This window comes from Brachionichthys hirsutus, chromosome 19, assembly GCF_040956055.1.
Source record: "Brachionichthys hirsutus isolate HB-005 chromosome 19, CSIRO-AGI_Bhir_v1, whole genome shotgun sequence".
NCBI lineage: Eukaryota > Metazoa > Chordata > Actinopteri > Lophiiformes > Brachionichthyidae > Brachionichthys > Brachionichthys hirsutus.
This window is the reverse complement of record NC_090915.1, coordinates 4,300,729-4,319,831: the sequence shown is the minus strand read 5'-3', so window position 1 is coordinate 4,319,831 and position 19,103 is coordinate 4,300,729. Positions and strand designations below refer to the sequence as shown.

At 43.8% G+C, this 19,103-nt stretch overlaps 3 protein-coding genes across 3 annotated transcripts; 2 read left to right on the top strand and 1 right to left on the bottom strand.

Annotated features, from left to right (window-relative positions):
- Positions 1-151: 151 nt before the first annotated feature.
- On the top strand, positions 152-3,236 carry kctd9b (potassium channel tetramerization domain containing 9b). Its single transcript, XM_068752909.1, has 12 exons — positions 152-374; positions 554-675; positions 750-793; positions 867-960; positions 1,046-1,104; positions 1,188-1,316; positions 1,399-1,466; positions 1,898-1,993; positions 2,070-2,219; positions 2,299-2,404; positions 2,507-2,640; positions 2,723-3,236. The coding sequence occupies exons 1-12, from the start codon at positions 327-329 to the stop codon at positions 2,837-2,839; spliced, it is 1,167 nt and encodes a 388-aa protein (XP_068609010.1). The 5' UTR covers positions 152-326; the 3' UTR covers positions 2,840-3,236.
- A 5,314-nt stretch (positions 3,237-8,550) lies between these two features.
- Positions 8,551-13,157, top strand: LOC137908450 (sodium- and chloride-dependent GABA transporter 3-like). Its single transcript, XM_068752855.1, has 13 exons — positions 8,551-8,707; positions 8,786-8,920; positions 9,317-9,454; positions 9,561-9,645; positions 9,891-10,023; positions 10,103-10,237; positions 10,580-10,683; positions 10,785-11,022; positions 11,113-11,250; positions 11,340-11,442; positions 11,521-11,621; positions 12,255-12,425; positions 12,674-13,157. The coding sequence occupies exons 1-13, from the start codon at positions 8,551-8,553 to the stop codon at positions 12,779-12,781; spliced, it is 1,746 nt and encodes a 581-aa protein (XP_068608956.1). The 3' UTR covers positions 12,782-13,157.
- A 574-nt stretch (positions 13,158-13,731) lies between these two features.
- On the bottom strand, positions 13,732-17,769 carry LOC137908175 (sodium- and chloride-dependent GABA transporter 3-like). Its single transcript, XM_068752532.1, has 14 exons — positions 17,613-17,769; positions 17,367-17,501; positions 16,935-17,072; positions 16,691-16,781; positions 16,432-16,564; positions 16,226-16,360; positions 15,878-15,981; positions 15,410-15,534; positions 15,219-15,331; positions 15,000-15,137; positions 14,815-14,917; positions 14,545-14,645; positions 13,968-14,138; positions 13,732-13,836 (listed from the first exon to the last, which is right to left on the bottom strand). The coding sequence occupies exons 1-14, from the start codon at positions 17,767-17,769 to the stop codon at positions 13,732-13,734; spliced, it is 1,749 nt and encodes a 582-aa protein (XP_068608633.1).
- Positions 17,770-19,103: the final 1,334 nt, after the last annotated feature.

Genomic DNA, 19,103 nt, shown 5'->3' with positions numbered 1-19,103 from the left:
GGGTGCATCTAGGATTGCGTCTTCTATTTGTGATCTAACCAAACAGACATAGTATAATTAAAAGTAACCTAAGGTGTTTGTATTAGTATTTTTATTGTAGTTGGTGGTACTAGTACAGTACTTTATTATTAGTATTCATTGTTGTGGTGGTTCCGCCCACTCTGCATAATGATTGGCTGCTGCGTTCTGATCCGAGTAGCTGATTGGCTAGTTCCCCTTCCTGTGTGTTTTCGACGGAGTTGAAGAGTGAAGGAAGGAGACAAGCAGGGGGATGCGTTTTTAATGGCTAAATCTGATTAACGGACGACAATTCAACCGACCGCACCATGAAGCGAGTCACACTGTTCGTTAACGGAACCTCCACCAACGGGAAGGTAATTTACGGACAGACGAAACGGGGGGAAATGTCGCTTCGCGTTCTGTATCCGTGCTAAACAACAGTGGCTAGTTTATCTTAGCTCACGTTAGCTAATGCTACAAGCTAATGCTAGGCGCGTTGTTTTGGCGGACGGTGCTTGCTCGGTGTGCGTTACCTGCCGGTGCTATCGTACAGGTGGTGGCCGTGTATGGATCCATGGAGGATTTACTGTCTGCGGCCGCTTCCAAACTGGGAATAAGAGCCTCTAGCGTCTATAATGGGAACGGCGGCCTCATAGACGACATAGCCCTAATCAGGTCTGAAACCAGTTTGTCTCCACCGCCATTACTGGTACAAAATGTCCAGTTTTAATGTCTGTCTGTTCCCGTAGAGATGACGACGTGCTGTACATATCAGAGGAGGACTCGCTTGAGGGTGAGTTTGTGAGGAAAGAGAATATTCCGTCCCCAAAATGGGCTCTAGAAATGAATCTCTGTCCCCTGTGCAGATCCTCTGGAAGACGTCGGCGGCTCTGAGAAGGGCCAGACTCACACCGATTGGCTGACGCTTAACGTCGGCGGACGCCGCTTCACCACGACGAGGTGAATGCGACCCTCGCCGCCGTCGAGACGCCGTCCGTCAGTCTCGCAGGTTCCTCTAAAGTGTTTCGTTTCTTTATTTCTTCAGGAGCACGCTGGTCAGTAAACAGCCGGAGAGCATGCTGGCTCACATGTTCAGAGAGAAAGGTGAAGCCCCGCCCCCAGCTTGACCTCGCCATGCTCTCGCTTTTTCATGACGCTCGCCGCTGACGTTGCCTCTGCTCTCTCAGATGTTTGGGGGAACAAGCGGGACGCCCGGGGGGCGTACCTGATAGACCGCAGTCCGGACTACTTTGAGCCGATCCTGAATTACCTGAGACACGGCCGGCTCGTCGTCAACGAGGGCATCAACCCGCTGGGTAGGGCGGGCGTTCCGGCGCCGGTGCAGAACGGCTGTTTAGATCGACACGTCTGCTTCATCTTCACGTGTTCCTGTGCAAGGCGTGCTGGAGGAGGCTCGCTTCTTTGGGATTGAAGAGCTCGCCGAGCAGCTGGAGGCCCTGGTAAAGGTGAGAGAGCTTTCCGGGGGTCCGGAGACGGATCTGGTCGCCGGTTCCCCCTCTGGAGGTTCCGGAGTCTCGCGGTTCTGTCTTCAGCAGAAGATTAGAGGTCTGGGGCTGAAACCGGCTCAAGATGGTCTCTGACTTCTTAAATGGGGTCTAAAAAGCCCAGCCTGCTCGGCTTCGGAGCTGGGCGTGGCCAATCCATCGGCCAATCAGACGATGTCTCATAATCTGGGCGTAAAACAATCCAGCCTGCGAATGAGCTGTGTGATGATGTCGCGTGCCTTGCTCAAAGGTTGGAGTGTTGAACTCCTAGGGAAACAAGCGTCGCCTTGGCGACAGATGTGGTGTAATCTAATGTTATTGCTAATGCTAGCCAACCAAACACACACACACACACATCCTGCTGTGCTAAATAAACGTTTCTCTGTTTGAAGTCCTCTCAGCCCCCCGATGACCACTCCCCTCTGACCCGCAAGGAGTTCATCAGGTTCCTATTGGCTACGACGACCAAGTCAGAGCTGCGGTGTCAGGTACGCCCCCCCCCACCCCTCCACACACACACACACACACACCTCTCATAAACGTGCTCGTGTTTTATTCCCAAAGGGTCTGAACTTTAACGGGGCAGATCTTTCGCGCCTGGATCTGCGCTACATCAACTTCAAGATGGCCAACCTGCGAGGCGCCAACCTGAGCCACGCCAACCTGAGTGGGGCCAACCTGGATAGAGCCGACCTGTCCGTGGCGTGTCTCGATGTGAGTCGCTGCGTCCGCGCTGGAAACGATTCAAAAGGGTTTTTATTGTCACTTGAGTGAGTGGGCGTGTCCATGTCAGGCCGCCAACCTGCAGGGCGTGAAGATGCTGTGCACCAACGCCGAGGGAGCGTCACTCAGAGGATGCAACTTCGAAGATCCGGCTGGGATCAAAGCCAACCTGGAGGGTGAAGCAGCCAATCGCATGCCTCCTTCAGGCACACCTGAGCAAGTGAATTGTATGTTGAGCTCGTGTGTGTGTGTGTGTGTGTGTGTGTGTGTGCGTGCAGGGGCCAACCTGAAGGGCGTGGACATGGAGGGCAGTCAGATGACCGGGATCAATTTGAGGGTCGCGACACTGAAAAATGCCAAACTGAAGAATTGTAATCTGAGAGGAGCCACGCTGGCGGGCACAGACCTGGAGGTGAGGACGCACACATATACACGCACACACACACTTAAAGTCTGACTCCACGTTACATTCGGGCGTCGTGTGTTTTCTCTAGAACTGTGACTTATCGGGGTGCGACCTTCAGGAGGCGAACCTGAGGGGCTCCAACGTGAAGGGAGCCATCTTTGAGGAGATGCTGACGCCGCTGCACATGTCCCAGAGCGTGCGGTGAAACCGCAGCCTCCCCCCACCCAGCGTTCACTCCCACATAAGAAAAGTCAAGTTTTGGAGACTTAAAGTGAGATTTTTTCTTTGTCGGCATCCTGTGACCGGCTGCTAGTGAGCAAAGCGCTTGTACCACGTTTGGCTCTTTTTTTTTTCTAAAGAGTTGTTCTAACTGTATTATAATTTGTGTGTGGCATTGAACCAACTCCTTCCTTTTACATCTGACGGGTGTTTTCTTCATGTACCTCCAGATGTTTTGAAAACCCATTAAGCAGGGACCGTCTCTGTTTCTTGCATCGTTTGCTGTAGTTTTGGTTTTAGAAGATAACGTCGAACTTCTATTTTTGGCAGCCGTTGCATAATATACTGGTCTAAAACGTGAAGGTGCTGAACCGTCTTATCTGCTGAAGTATTTTATAATACTTAATAAATGTTTTTCTTCTAACTTTCTCCGGCCTCCTTTCTTACACATCCTTTGTCCTGATGAGGGTCTCTGATCGTTTTTTTTAATGGTGAAGGTTGCTCTTCCTGCTTGTCTCCGTTTTCTTCATCTGAATTTATACTTGCTCCACCTGTTTCTTGAATTAAAGGTGGGTGTTGTACGCTAGGGATCCGACAGAGGGCAGTGTTTCCCCAGTGTTAGTGGCCGGTGCCACTATTTTCCTGTAGTTTTAAATATACAGAAGGATACACTGGATTTATTGGCGAGTATTTTTTGAGAGCTGATTTCATTCACCGTTTTTAGGGGAAGCATTGACAAATATAGAATGATGACCTCCAGATCTGGATCCTGACCCGTCTAGCATCCTGTTTGTCCTCTGGAGATGTTGATCTGTCTCCAGGCAACCTCTGGATTATTTCTGCACACATGGCTTCTGGCTTTACGGTAAACGCATGAACGTGTAAACACACCTGTGGACCCGAGCCTTCTATGGGAAAACGATGGAGTTTTGTTCTCTGTGTTTACCGGGAGGCGGGGGGGGTCCAAAAACCCTCACAGACTGTTCACAACAGGGGTTCCCAAACTACGGCCCACGGGCCGGATCCGGCCCATTTCTACATTTGGCCTGGCCCCCTGAACAATACCAGAGACCCAAAATAAAATTTACTTATTTTCCTTTCCATACAACATGAGTAGCCCCCCTTTTATTTTTAATGATGGTCACATACGGCCAGAAAGTTAATGTTCCGATGTTCTGTAATATCAACTTATTACATAGTAATTACTTTGTAATAACAGGGCAAGTTTCCTCACCTCCACGGTGGCATGGTTGTCAGCATTGTTGAGGGGGGCAAAATGGCCCTGGTATCGAATCCCACTACGGGAATGAGATGGAGCAGGGGCAACAGGGTAGGTCCAGGGCACACCTGAGCGGAGTGGAGTGGACCAGTGGTCCAGTTCGCTCCGCCCAGGTAAGGGCTGACTCCCCAGCAGGCATTAATAACCGGCCAATCGCAGATTCCTCTGAAGTTCTAATGAATTCTGCTGATTCACGACTTTGAGAAAGCGCTTTGCTCTAATGGCACCCATGCTAAATGTCAAGACGTGGACTTTATTTTATGAATTTACCGCTCCATCCTTTATGTGGGCGGGTGTGGATGTGTGTGTGGGATGTGGGTTTCTTAGCTCAATGAAGAAATATTTCTCCAGGCAAAAATAAATCATCCCATGTGGAGCCCACATTCCTGAGTTTGTGGTTTCTGTCTCTAATGGGGGGGCTGCGTGCAGGATGATGCTTTCTGTTTACGCCTGCAAAACAGGAGTTTATTTTACATTAGTCTACTTATAGGTTTTTTGGAGGACTCATACATGGGAACAGCTGCAGAATAAAATCATGCACCATTTGTTGACTGTCCTGTAGATGCCTCTTCAACAACTCCAAAACAAGGACTCTACAAAAATGCATATGGTTGAGAACTAATAACCTAAACTGGCTAACTTTTCACCAAGCCAACAACGTATACCTGGCTGCACCCAGGGCAGGGGGGGGGGTAAAAATGGCATGTTTAATTTACAGGCGATCGTCACTTAACCACGAACTTGACGACTCAGAGTTCCGACAGGCTTTAATTCATTTTAAAAGTGTGTGTTTCGCACTGGCAGTGAAGTTCTGAGTGAGTACGTAGATATGTACAGCGTAAATGGCCTATTCTTGTGCAAGTATAGAAAGAAAACTAATTCACTCATTCATTAATTTTCATGTCCGCAGGTCTCCATTGTCACATTAACAATCTACTAATGTTGTTTATATTCAAATATCAGTCAAGGATCAGTACATTGACACGGAAATACTTTCACCTGCAATTAGTCAACGACCAACATAATTTGACCACAAATGTCAGTCACCTATTGTCATGGAAGCCTTCGGCATGAAACACTCCAACCCGCATGGCAACAAGCTTCCTGCAGCTGCAGCCTCAACCTGGAATATAAAAAAACCCACATACTGTTTGCCAGAACAGACAAAGACACGGGACACCAGGGAGAGGACGAAACGTTGGTCGGACGTAGCTTGGACATAGTAGATATTGCTCCAAATTTTGCAAACATGGGTTTTTGGACTTTCCAGCTGAACTGGACCCAAAAACCTATCAGAGAGTAATTTCCTGGGAATATGTTCCATAAATGTTAAATCCATATGTTAAATGTTTAAAAACTCATTTGCTTAAAAAAATAAAAAATTAAATGCATGAGAAAAGCAGCTGTGTTTACATCTTAAATCAGAATTTGGTGACTGGGAATGTGTTGTTGTTTTTTTTAATTGGCCTGGTATGTCCTGGCTCTGCTTTGGTCTGTCAGAGTCTCGGGTTTGGCTCTGGCTCTGGCTCCAGGCTTGGGTGGATCCAGACTGCTCTTACAGTGTGTGGTTTAACAGGGTCAGCAGTTAGCGCTGGGGCTGGGGCTGCTGTGGTTCACAGAGACATCTGCTCAATGCTCCTAAAGGACTGACCGAAATAATGACTCTGCTCTGCTGGAGAAGTCTGGAAGACAGCTGCAGCTGCAGAAGCTAAATCAAGCTTAGCATAACTGATTCATGAGTCCTGAGGTGATGAGCAATGGTGGTTGATCTGCAGCCTTATGAAATTGACCAAACATATTGTGAATGCTGTATCCATCTTGAAGTTAGTCCAGTCCGATACGAGGGATGACTGAGAAGTCCGTGAGCCGGGGTGGAGGGGGGTGACTTCTGCAGTTCCTGTTCATGACATCCGCAGATCAGCTTTTGAAGTGATTCTACAGAAAGAAAAGAAGGCATTTAAGTGCTGATTCTAAACTGCCTGAATAAGCAGAAATTAGGAATGAGGAATTAATGAAGCAAAAAAAAACCGATGAACATTTGTAGAAATGTGAATAATGGGGAAAAATAAAGACTTAGTGAAAAGCTGACATTCAGGTTTTTGAGTGTCGTCTTATCGTGTGGCAGTTTGCAATATGACACGAAATGTTATCTTATAATTAACTGAGAAAGTCTTTTTCCTCAGCTTTAAAAAGATTACTTTTTTTTCATAAACCACCAAATTATTGCTAAAGTGATCTCAAATCACTTTCCAGCAAAGCGTCGCCATGTAGGCCTTGCTTGATGATGATGCATCATCATCATCGTCTTTCAGCTAGCAAGGTGTTAACCATTAAGGTTGTTGGAATGATGTTTTCTTTGTGAGCGGCCGAAAGCGATCATGTGTGGTTCCGGCAGCCTCCTCTGGAGGTCACGCATTAAACAGTCCCGATTTTTATTCGGCTGTAAATCAGTTGCAGAAATCCACTTGTGAAGCTGCGGAAAGACTTTTGACCACGGGACTGTGAAAGGCAACACTTACTGAACCACAAATCCTGAGGACAGCAGCACATTTCAACAGGGATTGGTTTCAGCGAAGAAAATGCTGACTCAGCTTCCATTCGGTTCTGATTCCGTCCCTGTCCGTTCCATTCACTCCAAACACAGGAATGTTTTCAGCCACGAATCAGCCGAAATCTGCAGCAGGTTCAACCATTGCAACACTCAGCATGTCCCTGTTTCATTCACCTCAGTGTTATTTTTAGTATTACATATATGAAGAAATCCCACCTGCTTTTAGGTTTTTTTTGCATTTTAGTGGAAGTGGAACTTCTTGTTTGAGACGTTCTTTACATGAAGCACAGGCGTGTGATTGGTCTATATTATCTAAACAAATAGGACAAGATCATTTAAACCAGGGTTTCCAACATGGCGTCATAAGACTCAAGAGATGATGCCCAAAAATCACATGAAAGTGAAAAATATATCTAGCAATAATTCTTACAAAAGATAAATGGTGCTTAAATAAGGAAACCATGGACACGATCAATATGCCTTGTGTGCTTGGATCAGCCGGTTTGTGCGTGTTTGCGTGCTTCAACCGTCTCTGAGGATCATTATGGGCTAATTAGAGTAAAAACACAGTCAATGTTTTCCTTACTTCAGTTAAGGTTTTAGGTTTTTCTTTTCTGATGTCTTACTGTTATTTATTCATGAAAATTAGTACTTCATCTTGTTCTGGGAGGAAAAGCAGGAGAATCATTTGATGCATTGAGACTCCAGCAACACCCAACAATAAGTTCTGACACCTTAAACACACTTTATACACACACCAGACAATGGATCCACAGTGGAGGCTGTCTGAGCGTGTGATGAGCCTTTCTTTGGATTCAATAATTGTAATGCATTATAATTCTTGTTATTATTATTTTTTACGTTTGCATTATGATTTCGTAACATCGATGTTATTTCAACGCTGTTAAAGTTTAATCCAACAGGTGTAACATTTGGGTGGATTTAATCAAACCCTCTTATAATAGGTCACCCATGTGACACGCTGACGTCGATACGAACGGGCAGAGGAGGACAGAGGACTGAGGACAGAGGACTGAGGACAGAGGACAGTGGACAGTGGGCCAGTAAAGGTCTCAGTGTGGCGGTCGCATGCTTTAATGGCTGAGGTTTCCCACTGAAGAGGAAGTCGTACTGCAGAAGTCTGCTGTGACCTCAAGAGTTGTCCTTAAACCATGTTTGTTGCCATGGTGATTCCCAGTGTTTCTTATTTACCTCTTCATTTCATCCCTTTCTTTCTCTTCTTTTAATTACTTCTACCGAGGAGGCTACTGTTTATTTTGCCGGCGTTGATTATTGGCCGATGATTATGGATTAAGTCATGTATGGGTGGGGGGCCTGGATCTCGATCTTGCACTCTCCTCTGCCTCGCGCTGCTTTTCTTCCTCAATCCCATTTGCTGCGACATTCTGGGGCCAACCTGAACTCAATAACGGGGCACTTGAGCATAATTAGTGATCTGACATTCAAAATGTTACTGGGAACCAGACAGTGTGGAAATACTGAAAAAGCGCAACAGAATTGTATTAATTTGAATAACAAAACGGGTTTCATGATTATGAACCCAAAAGCACGACACTGGAGGTAAGTCCAGAGGGGGCGGCAAAAGGAAGAGGAAACCCAAAGAGGAATTTTAAACAATAGAATGATATAATGTTCTATACATGTACACATATGTGGACTGCGTACAAGTTAAGATGCCCTTATTATTATTATTATTATTAAATTATGAGAGCGATCCGTATACCTGACTGGATACAAAACAAATCTTAGTGTTAGGAGTATTGTCTCATGTAAATTAAGCGAGTGGGTGGAATTAGTCACTCCCTCCTATATTAACTGTGGCTCCCATGGGAACCTTGAAGTCGAGATGAACAGACAAAGAAGAAAGGAGGACCGGCAGAGGAGGACGGAGGACAGAGGACAGTGGGCCAGTAAAACAGAATATCTCCTGGTCGTTGCAGGACAGGTTGTCGGCCTGGGCAACGTGTGGAGATTTCCTTACCTGTGCTACAAGAATGGTGGAGGCAAGTAGAATGTAATCTCATGCAGTGATGTATTTATACTGGTAAATGTATCAATAACCCAGTCAAGCATGTGTTTAGGTGCCTTTCTGGTACCTTATGGTCTGTTTGCTTTATTGTTTGGGGTCCCTCTGTTCCTACTGGAGACCGCCATCGGGCAATACACCCGGGAAGGATTTGCAACCTGCTGGACAAAGTTGTGTCCTCTGGCACAAGGTGAGACACTGTGTTGGAAAAGTTCAATATCAACATGAACGTCAATCATGAGAGGACCACAAATGTACGTGACAGATAAAATTTAATAATAATCTTTGCCCAATAACTCTGTGTGTGTGTTCACGTTGAGATGAGATGGCTACAGGGACCTGTCAAACAGAAACCTTTGAGCAACCTGCCACAACTAGCTCTCCCTCCCTCTCTCTCTCTCTCTCTCTCTCTCTCTCTCAGCATGTTCTAAAACCTCTTTTGGGGCTGGGCCTGAAAGTTGGCTGGGGTACCAAAAGGAAACCCCCTAAATCATTATATCCATGTGGACAGGGAATTACCATTTTTAAAAATCCAATAAAAAGTAAATATCATTATTATTATTTATTTTTATTTTTATTTTTACAGGAATTGGATACGGACAAATTGTAGTCAGAGTGTTTGACTCAAGCTACATTTTAATTCAAGCCTGGACGCTCTTCTACCTGGTGTTCTCCTTCAGCTCCCAGCTGCCCTGGGTCACCTGCGAGAACCCCTGGAATACAGGTAAACAGGATGTGGAGTTGAATTTAGAGCAAATAATGGTGCTCTGGTATTATCACGCTTTCATTTGGCTCAGTTTGCTGACTATCAGCTGTTTGTGTTCAACCAGCGAACTGTTTGAGTCTTCAGACTTCAAACTCCACAAATGAAAGCATTCTGACGAACTCCACCTCTGCTGCTGTTGAATTCTGGGAGTAAGTTTAAAGCACGCTCAATTGCCTGATATTGATATCCAAATTATTTTATAGCTGCAATAGTTTTTATACAGCACGTTTTTTTTTTTTTACGTGAGTCCTAAATCATAATCAAAATCTGAAGAATTCCCAAAACATTTCGTCAAATCTTTGAAGTGAATTAACAATGACACGACTAGAATGGGAGCATAAAGCAAGGCTTCCTCACATCACTGCGCTACCACCCATTATTGTCCTCTCCTCAGACGGCGGGCGTTGGGAATGTCCCAAGGCATCGAGGAGCTGGGCCGTGTGAGGTGGGAGCTGGCCTTGTGTCTTCTGGCCTGCTGGGTCTTTTCCTACTTCTGCATCTGGAAAAGTGTCAGATCCTCTGGAAAGGTCCAGAAGAAAAGCAGAATCAGGCGTGTTCATCAATGACCTCTAATGAACCTTTCAGTTGATTTCCTGTTTTCTTTAGGTAGCATATGTCACAGCAACGTTCCCCTACGCGATGCTCCTCATCCTGCTCATCAGAGGAGCGACTCTACCTGGTGCTCAGGACGGGATCTACTACTACCTGTATCCAGACCTAAACCGGCTGGCTAACCTCCAGGTGGACTTTTCTTTATTTGTTTCCAAGAAACATAATTACATTTTTAAGCACTCTGATTGGGGGGGGGGGGGGGGGGGGGGGGGCTTGGGTTGGGAGAGAGCCGTCGGCTCAAGGGTTCAAGTCCCAGCCCAGATGGAATGAGGAGTGTGAAATCCTTCTGCTCCGGGTCGATGATGCTCTCTCGCTGTCTCACGCTGTTCCTTGTCGGCGGCTATCAGTGGGATAGTCATTTCTGAATGAGACCTCCTGATCAGGGCTTCTCTTGACAAGGAGCCTCAGAATTGAAGAATTGAAATTAAACTCGGACTCCAATATCGCTCTAATATTTTTCTTATATTGCAGGTCTGGATAGAGGCGGGATCTCAAGTCATGTTCTCTTATAGTTTAACCGCAGGAGCGCTAACCGTCCTGGGCAGCTATAATGATTACAACAACAACTGTTACAAGTAGGTATAATTCTGATGTCACCACTTTCAAATGTTGTAAGAGACAATATTCCTTGAGGGACGCGTCTCTGCCTTGTCTTTGCCTTTCCCGTGTCCTCCAGGGACTGTTTCTGGCTCTGCCTGCTGAACAGTGGGACCAGTTTCGTCGCCGGGTTCGCCGTCTTCTCCGTCCTTGGGTTCATGGCCCAGTCGCAGGGCGTGACCGTCGACACGGTGGTCGATTCAGGTCCAGGCTTGGCCTTCATAGCTTACTCGCAGGCAACAGCTCTGATGCCTTTGCCACAGTTCTGGACTGTCTGTTTTTTCCTGATGCTCCTTTTCCTGGGCGTCGACACGCATGTAAGAAAAAAAAAAAAAAAGATTTCATATTTTGTGTTGATTCGTCGTCAAGGCAGCCGCACGAATAACTGCCGTCCCATTCGTCCTCAGTTTGTGTCAGTCGAGTGTTTGATCTCCTCAATCGTGGATCTGTGCCCGAAGCTGTTTCGTAAAAGTGGAAGGCATGAGATCTTTGTCTTGTGCATGTGTTTGGTCTTCTTCATTGCACAGCTGATGCTGGTCACTGAAGTGAGTAAAAAAAATAAAATGCATAGCGGTGTATTAAATTCATTATTGTCAGGAAAGGTTTCCTCTACTCGCATCTCTTCTCGTTGCAGGGAGGGATTTACATCTTCCAGCTTTTTGATTATTATGCCATTACCAGAGTTTGCCAGTATTTCACAGCTCTAGCTGAGTGTTTGGCGCTGGCCTGGGGTTTTGGTAAGCAGATAACCAACAACAACAACAACAAAAAGTTTCATCAGTCATGAGGCTATTTTTTACATTACATTTTACCAGGTGCTGATCGTTTTTTGAAAAGCATGGAGGACATGACAGGGCAAAAACCACATGTCTTCTACAAACTGTGTTGGAAATACATCATTCCTCTGCTGTCACTGGTGAGCCTGAAAGATTTTTCCCTGACAGGTTCATTGTATTGCTCTGATCATGAGTAAATACTCATTTATTCTTCCTTCCTGTACAAAAACGCAAGGCATTTTCAATCAGTGTGTCCTTCAATGCTCATTTTCTTACATGCACCCTTTCGTTGGAGCAGATTATTCCACAGGCTAAGATATTTTAGCTTCCGAATTTGGAGATGCTGGACGAGGTTGTCATCATGTAACATGAGCGAAGGACTGTGACATGGGATGGTTCGTTGTTTTAGGAGAAATATCACCTTAGACTCCACAAAAGACATTTCCTGTCATGCTTCCTAATACTGTTCTAAAACCGATTTGTTGGAAAAGCAAATCTACATGTCCAATAAGAAATAATCAAAACTGGATTAATCCGTTCCGTACATATTACTATGTAAATACGTGTATCTAAACAACAGATAACACATAATAGTGTAAATAGTACAAAAAAACAAAAGCATAATAAAAGTACATTTAACACAATTCTGTATAATTGACATACCTTTTTGTCGGGAGGCACGTGGAGTGACAGGAGTTGGGGGGGGGTTATTCCTGAAATAAGGAATTACCCAAGCATCAAACTCGACTCCTTCTTCCGCTCTACCTTCACAGATTTCCTTCATCCTGTACCTGGTTGACTACAAGCACCTGAAGTTCAATGGCTGGTACGTTTACCCCGACTGGGCGTACGCGCTGGGATGGGCCATGATGCTGTCGTCCGTGCTCATGGTGCCGCTGTGGGCGGCAGGAAAGATGCTTGTGACAGTGAGGACGTCCACACAGGTGAGTGCTTAAAGACAACTTTTTGCAACTGCGAGGCTTTCGGAATTAATGGAATTTTATAATGAGCATTGCCCGTGGAGGTTCATCCAGGAAATCGCTATATTTCAAAGGCCCAAGAGGTCGCGCGGGTCCATAAACACATTAACAGGAAATTATATTTCTGAGAACTTCTCAGGACTGGAATCCTTTATTCGGTTTAGCAGGGACTACGGGCTGAAATGACAAACCTTTGTGCTGCTGTTTTCCAGTTTTTTTCCGCCCTTTGTCGCCCTGCTGAATATCCCACCGCGCAGAGGAAGATAACAGGAGAAGACGCAACATCTGTTGAACTGAGAACATCTGTAGCAACACCTTAGTGTGAGCTGCACACTTACATTGTACGTGTCTGAATGTTGGACTGTGTATGCAATCTACAGAAACTCTGGCATGAATATTCTTTAAATGCTGTGTGGGTGGAGATTCAATAAAGATTTTCAATGTTCTCTGTGGCGGCCTGCATGCAATTCAAACATGCATTATTACTATTATATTACCTTTAGCATTATTATTTTCATTATGATTATTAGAATGATAAGACGGACTTGGAAATGGAAATTGTATTCCATAGAATGTAACTTTACAAATGTGAGATTAAACTACAGTTGAATTTTTCATTTATTGTATTTATGATTGAAATTAATAAACAAGTTACCAAATACAAACAAATGTGTCAAACATGGAAGAAATAAATTATGTCCCACTTAAATGATATTATTATGTTTCTCCAGGACTTTTTTTTAGCTTTATTAAAAATAAGAGAGTTTGTTTTTTCTCATTTTACAAAAACAGCCATTTGTCAAGATCTCTCTTCATTTCTTAAGAAAATGTAAATGTTTTAAGAGAAGCTTGGTGAAATAGACTAAATGAAGCAGTACATTTTACTGTGGGGGGCAGTATTGCTAGTTTTCAAGGAATACTTGTAGTTGAGCAATTCAAGAAGGTTGGCCATTTATAAATGATAAAATAATTTCTACACACACACAATTAATTTTTGCATCATTTTATAAAGTGCATCTAATAACCTGCTTATAATGTGCTTCTGTAGAGTAGACTGACTCAATGGAAATCCATCATTGTTTAAACTAGAAGGTTAAAAAGTGGGTGGAATTAGTCCCTCCCTCCTATATTAACCATTGGAACCTTGAAGTCGAGATGAACAGACGAAAGGAGGGCGGAGGTCAGAGGGTCACACGCTGTGTGATTCCAGAGGAAGGCATCCATATCTTTAATCAAATATTAGTGTGTCCCTCTGATTTTACAGGTCACACTAAGTTGCCACTCCGTGTGTCACCAGCTCAACAGACGTTTCCTCTCCCATTTTTGTCCTCTGCAAAGCAGGATCTTCAGCCGGATGGCACAGGGCAGACAAATGCTGGAAAAGCAGGATAAGTTTAAATGTATAGCACATTTCAGCATGGAAATAAAATAATTTGTTCCAGATATGGAAAGCTTAAATATTTTTCAGCGACCTAGAGCTGCTTAAAGGTGATCGTACATTCTCACCTGTGTGGACGTCCTCACTGTCACAAGGATCTTTCCAGCCGCCCACAGCGGCACCATGAGCACAGACGACAGCATCATGGTCCATCCCAGCGCGTACGCCCAGTCGGGGTAAACGTACCAGCCATTGAACTTAAGGTGCTGGTACTCAACCAGGTACAGGATGAAGGAAATCTGTGGTTTTAGAGGGAAAAACAGTTAAGGTCGTCATCGGCTGGCAGCATGGCTTTAGACTCGTAATGCTCATTTATTTCTTCTACCGATATAGTCCCCGTCTCTCCTCTGGACATGTCCAAACCATCAAAGTCTGTCCTCTCTGACCTTATCTCCAAACCATCTAACCTTCACTGTCCCTCTTATTGTCTTATTTCCCATCCTATCCAACCTGGTCCCTCCCAAGGAGAACCTCAGCATCTTCACCTCCGCCACTTCTAGCTCCGCCTCCTGCCTTTTTCTCAGAGACACTGTCTCTAAGCCGAGGCCCGGTTTACCAAACAAACAAATAAATAAATGAGCCTTTAATCTTGTTAATAGAGCAATATGCTTATTTATTGATTTCTTTAAACTCTTTCTGACTCACCAGTGACACAGCAGGAATGATGCATTTCCAGCACAGTTTGAAGAAAACATTTGGTCTCTGTCCTGCCATGTCCTCGATGATGTTAAAAATGCGATCAGCACCTGGTAGAAATTCATATGGAAACACAGTTTAATACGAGAACTAAAGATTGGAGATAAAGTCAGTGGCACTGTAATAAAAGAAAACATTTCATGCCAAACTAAACAAAAAAAAATGTTTTTTATCCAGATCACGTAATGAAAATGAAATATAATCTTTCACTTTGCTTACCAAAACCCCAGGACAGCGCTAGACACTGGAAGAAAGCCATGAAATAGTTGCACGCTCTGGTCGCACCATAATAATCAAAGAGCTGGAAGATGTAAATTCCTCCCTGCAACAGAAAGAGATTTGAGCAGCATAAACGTTGTGTGACTATAATTAATGGAACACACTTAAGGGAATATTGAACTCACCTCAGTGACCAGCATCAGATGCATGAGGAAAAAGACCAAGCATATGACTAAGACGAAGATTTCATTCCTTCCCTTTTTATGAAATAGATTCGGAAAGAAGTCCGTTATGGAGGTGATTAAACATTCCACTGTAACAAACTGAGAATAAAAGAGAATGAAACAACATTAAATGTTTTATTGGTAATAAATCAATCGATAATGAGAAAGAAAATGTCTTACATGGGTGTCGACGCTGAGGAAAAGCAGCATCAGAAAAAAACAGACAGTCCAGAACTGTGGCAAAGGCATCAGAGCGGCGGCCTGAGGGTAAGCTATGAAGGCCAAGCCTGGACCTGAAGGGGTTAATCACACAAAAATATTGAACGTTCTTTGTCTCCGAGCAGCATGATTCTGTAAATCTTAACGTGTACCTGAATCGACCACCGTGTCGACGGTCACGCCCTGCGACTGGGCCATGAACCCAAGGACGGAGAAGACGGCAAACCCAGCGACGAAACTGGTCCCACTGTTCAGCAGGCAGAGCCAGAAACAGTCTCTGGAGGACACGGGAGGACACAGAACAATGGTGTAAAACTTTTAAAAACCAGTCCAACACACTTTTTGTTTGTCCATGTTGTATGTTCACTTTGGTGTGCACAGCCCTCTACGGCGGAAAGCAGGTAATAAAACTAATTATGAATAGGCTCGTCTGCCAAGAGGGCAGGTGACGGCCACAATCACTATAAGAATAAAATTGCATAGAACTCTAACAGTCACTGACGATATGTACGTTGTCACTGTTGAGCACAAACGCAGACAAGTTAGAAAAGAAAAAGAGAAAAAAAAATATTCGAATGGTTGTACTGTGAAAGTTGTAGTAACATCTGTGTTATTCTCACTTGTAACAGTTGTTGTTGTACTCATTATAGCTGGCCAGGACAGGCAGCGTCCCGATAGACAGGCTGTAGGAGAACATTACTTGAGATCCGGCTTCTATCCAAACCTGTAGTTTAAGATGTAAGAAGACGGAATATATAGTCTAATAATAGAATGATGGATCCATCATTTGAGATCATGATCATTTGGGATCAGCATGTTATACAAAGGAGCTTGAATAAGCTTTCAAAAATGTCACCTGACTTTAACATGCTGAGCAGATGATGACTGAGTTTTCATTTCAGGAATCATCATGATTGAAATCGTACATTTTTATAATTTTATTATTGGAGGGAAATAAAAATGTCCACCTGGAGGTTAGCCAGCCGGTTTAGGTCTGGATACAGGTAGTAGTAGATCCCGTCCTGAGCACCAGGTAGAGTCGCTCCTCTGATGAGCAGGATGAGGAGCATCGCGTAGGGGAACGTTGCTGTGACATATGCTACCTAAAAAAGTATTTTACAGTAGTATACAAAAGTATTTGTGATATGTTTCTGATTTTATGTTTCCTCTGGACCTTTCCAGAGGATCTGACACTTTTCCAGATGCTGAAGTAGCAGAACACCCAGCAGGCCAAAAGACACAAGGCCAGCTCCCACCTCACACGGCCCAGCTCCTCGATGCCTCCGGACATTCCCAACACCCGCCGTCTGAGAACAGGACACATTTAATACATCTACATGTGACATAAAAAATAGCCCATATCACTGGTGATTAATTAATTGATTCTTTACCTTGCTAATCTTGTAAATATGATGATTATAATTAGAACTTACTCCCAGAATTCAACAGCAGCAGAGGTGGCATTCTCCAGCCTGGTCTGATTTGTTGAGTTAGAATTCAAAATCTGAAGACTTAAACAGTTGCCTAGTTTAGGGAACAACAAAAAAAAAACTTCATATATATACACAATATATATATTGTATATTCATATATATATCTACAAACTGCACAGCTACTACAAACTAATGGTACAACAGTACCTGTTCTCCCCTTATGTTAAATTCACAACCTGTTTACCTGTATTCCAGGTGTTCTCACAGGAAGCCCAGGGGAGCTGGGAGCTGAAGGAGAACACCAGGTAGAAGAGAGCCCAGGCTTGAATTATAATGAAGCTTAAGTCAAACATTTTCATAATAATATGTCCATATCCAACTCCTGAAAAACAAATAAAACAATGTTTGCAAATATTTGAAGTGTGTTAGCATGTCTTCCAACCAGTCTGAATGCATAAAATATGACAATGGAGACCCAGAATTCTCAAGCAGCAGACTATTTTCCCAAAATAATACATATACAAATTACAAATAATAAATTAAATCCAAATTTTTGATTTGTTTTTTGAAGTTTGAACTGTTTTGTGCTCCAACCAGGCAAAAACAGAGAAATAGTTTTCTAGATAAACAAAAACAAACAAATAAACAAAAGAAGTCATGTAAATAAGTATCTCACCTTGTGCCAGAGGACATAACTTCGTCCAGCAGGTGACAAATCCTTCCTGGGTGTATTGCCCGATGGCGGTCTCCAGTAGGAACAGAGGGACCCCAAACAATAAAGCAAACAGACCATATGGTACCAGAAAGGCACCTAAACACATGCTTGACCGTTAATGACAAATGATTTCAGGGATATCTTTCACCATTACCACCATAAATATATCACTTCATGATATACTGTAGAAATAACGATTACACTCGCCTCCACCATTCTTGTAGCACAGGTAAGGAAATCTCCACACGTTGCCCAGGCCGACAACCTGTCCTGCAACGACCAGGAGATATTCTGTTTTACTGGCCCACTGTCCTCTGTCCTCCGTCCTCCTCTGCCAGACCTCCTTTCTTCTTTGTCTGTTCATCTCAACTTCAAGGTTCCAATGGGAGCCACAGTTAATATAGGAGGGTGGAACCAATTCTGCTAAGCAGTTTAAACATATTCAAACTAGAAAACGACAACAGAGATTGCAGACCCTCGCCTCCAAAAGACTATTCGATCTTGTGAGACAGTAAACAGGGCTTCCGGATCAGAGGGGCCAAACCTGCTCTAGCTTGCTGCTCTACAAGACACATTCTGGACTCTTTTTCCCATCATGCCATTCGTGTCCCTCCCTCTTAAAGTGGCAGTTTACAGCAGAGGCACAATTCCAGATGTAAAAATAATTCTAGAATCTGGATCCAGATCTGGATCAACGCCATTCTCGGGGAGTACCAAGCCACGGATAGAACCTTGCTTGTGTAAAAATTTCAAGTTGATTGGGTAACTAGTTTTTGAGTTATGCGCTCGGACAGACAAACAAGCAAACGCACCCAATTGCAATACCCTCGCCTCCTCTTCGGCGAGGGTAATTATACGAGGGAAAGCTCTCAATCAACTGTATGGACGCACACTGAGTTATACATATACATATAAATATAAATATAAATATATGTAAGCTGTATTTTCCAGACTGTAAGTTGCACTTTTTTTTTTTACATAGTTTGGCTGGTCCTGCAACTTATACTCAGGTGCGACTTATAGTCCGGAAAATACGGTATATATGTATTGAGTAATTTTCTAAATAATTGGCACCCGCTGTCCTCTGAATACAGGCCGTCAGTACATGGTACCAAAGTGCAGGACAAACAGATTGCAAAAGTCATTTCTTCCTGCATCCATTGGTTTTATCAACGGCCTTTTATGACCGGCTTTTATTCCACTTGTGCACTTTTTATGTTTTGCTTGTGCGTTGACTGAATTGCGGTGTGTCTCTGCTGGCTGTGAAACGAATTGCCCCTCACTGGGATAATAAAGTTTTTCTGATTCTTATTCTGATTCTGATATTATTGCAAATCATTCTATAATTGAAATATTTTATAATACAAAAATAGTGCTACAAACCACATAATCAATGAACCACAGAAACAGTCCATAGAGGACATTACCTGCACAAGTCCCGATGATGCCCGCACAAACTGACAGTTGAACAAGTTTTCTGGTTTGTTTAATTATAAGTTAAAGACCAGTTAATTGCTCTGGCTCTCATGGGCGGAGTTTGACATTTGTGTCAGTGCGGGCAAAACATTTATTTAACTGACGTGAGTTCAGTAATGTCACGGCACACATCGCAACGTCCCATGTCACATGACTGCTCCAAAATGAATTTATTACAAAAACAAACAAAATAGGTGTTAATATATACAGTGGCATTGCTAG

Coding starts and splice junctions, on each gene's coding strand:
- kctd9b (XM_068752909.1), top strand. CDS start 327: ATGAAGCGAGTCACACTGTTCGTTAACGGAACCTCCACCAACGGGAAG. Junction 961..1,045: donor CGCCGCTTCACCACGACGAG/GTGAATGCGACC, acceptor TTATTTCTTCAG/GAGCACGCTGGTCAGTAAAC. Junction 2,220..2,298: donor TGTCCGTGGCGTGTCTCGAT/GTGAGTCGCTGC, acceptor TGTCCATGTCAG/GCCGCCAACCTGCAGGGCGT.
- LOC137908450 (XM_068752855.1), top strand. CDS start 8,551: ATGAACAGACAAAGAAGAAAGGAGGACCGGCAGAGGAGGACGGAGGAC. Junction 11,251..11,339: donor AGCTGATGCTGGTCACTGAA/GTGAGTAAAAAA, acceptor TTCTCGTTGCAG/GGAGGGATTTACATCTTCCA. Junction 11,443..11,520: donor GGCGCTGGCCTGGGGTTTTG/GTAAGCAGATAA, acceptor ACATTTTACCAG/GTGCTGATCGTTTTTTGAAA.
- LOC137908175 (XM_068752532.1), bottom strand. CDS start 17,769: ATGAACAGACAAAGAAGAAAGGAGGTCTGGCAGAGGAGGACGGAGGAC. Junction 17,502..17,612: donor GTGCTACAAGAATGGTGGAG/GCGAGTGTAATC, acceptor GCATGTGTTTAG/GTGCCTTTCTGGTACCATAT. Junction 14,139..14,544: donor TCATTCCTGCTGTGTCACTG/GTGAGTCAGAAA, acceptor CTAAAACCACAG/ATTTCCTTCATCCTGTACCT.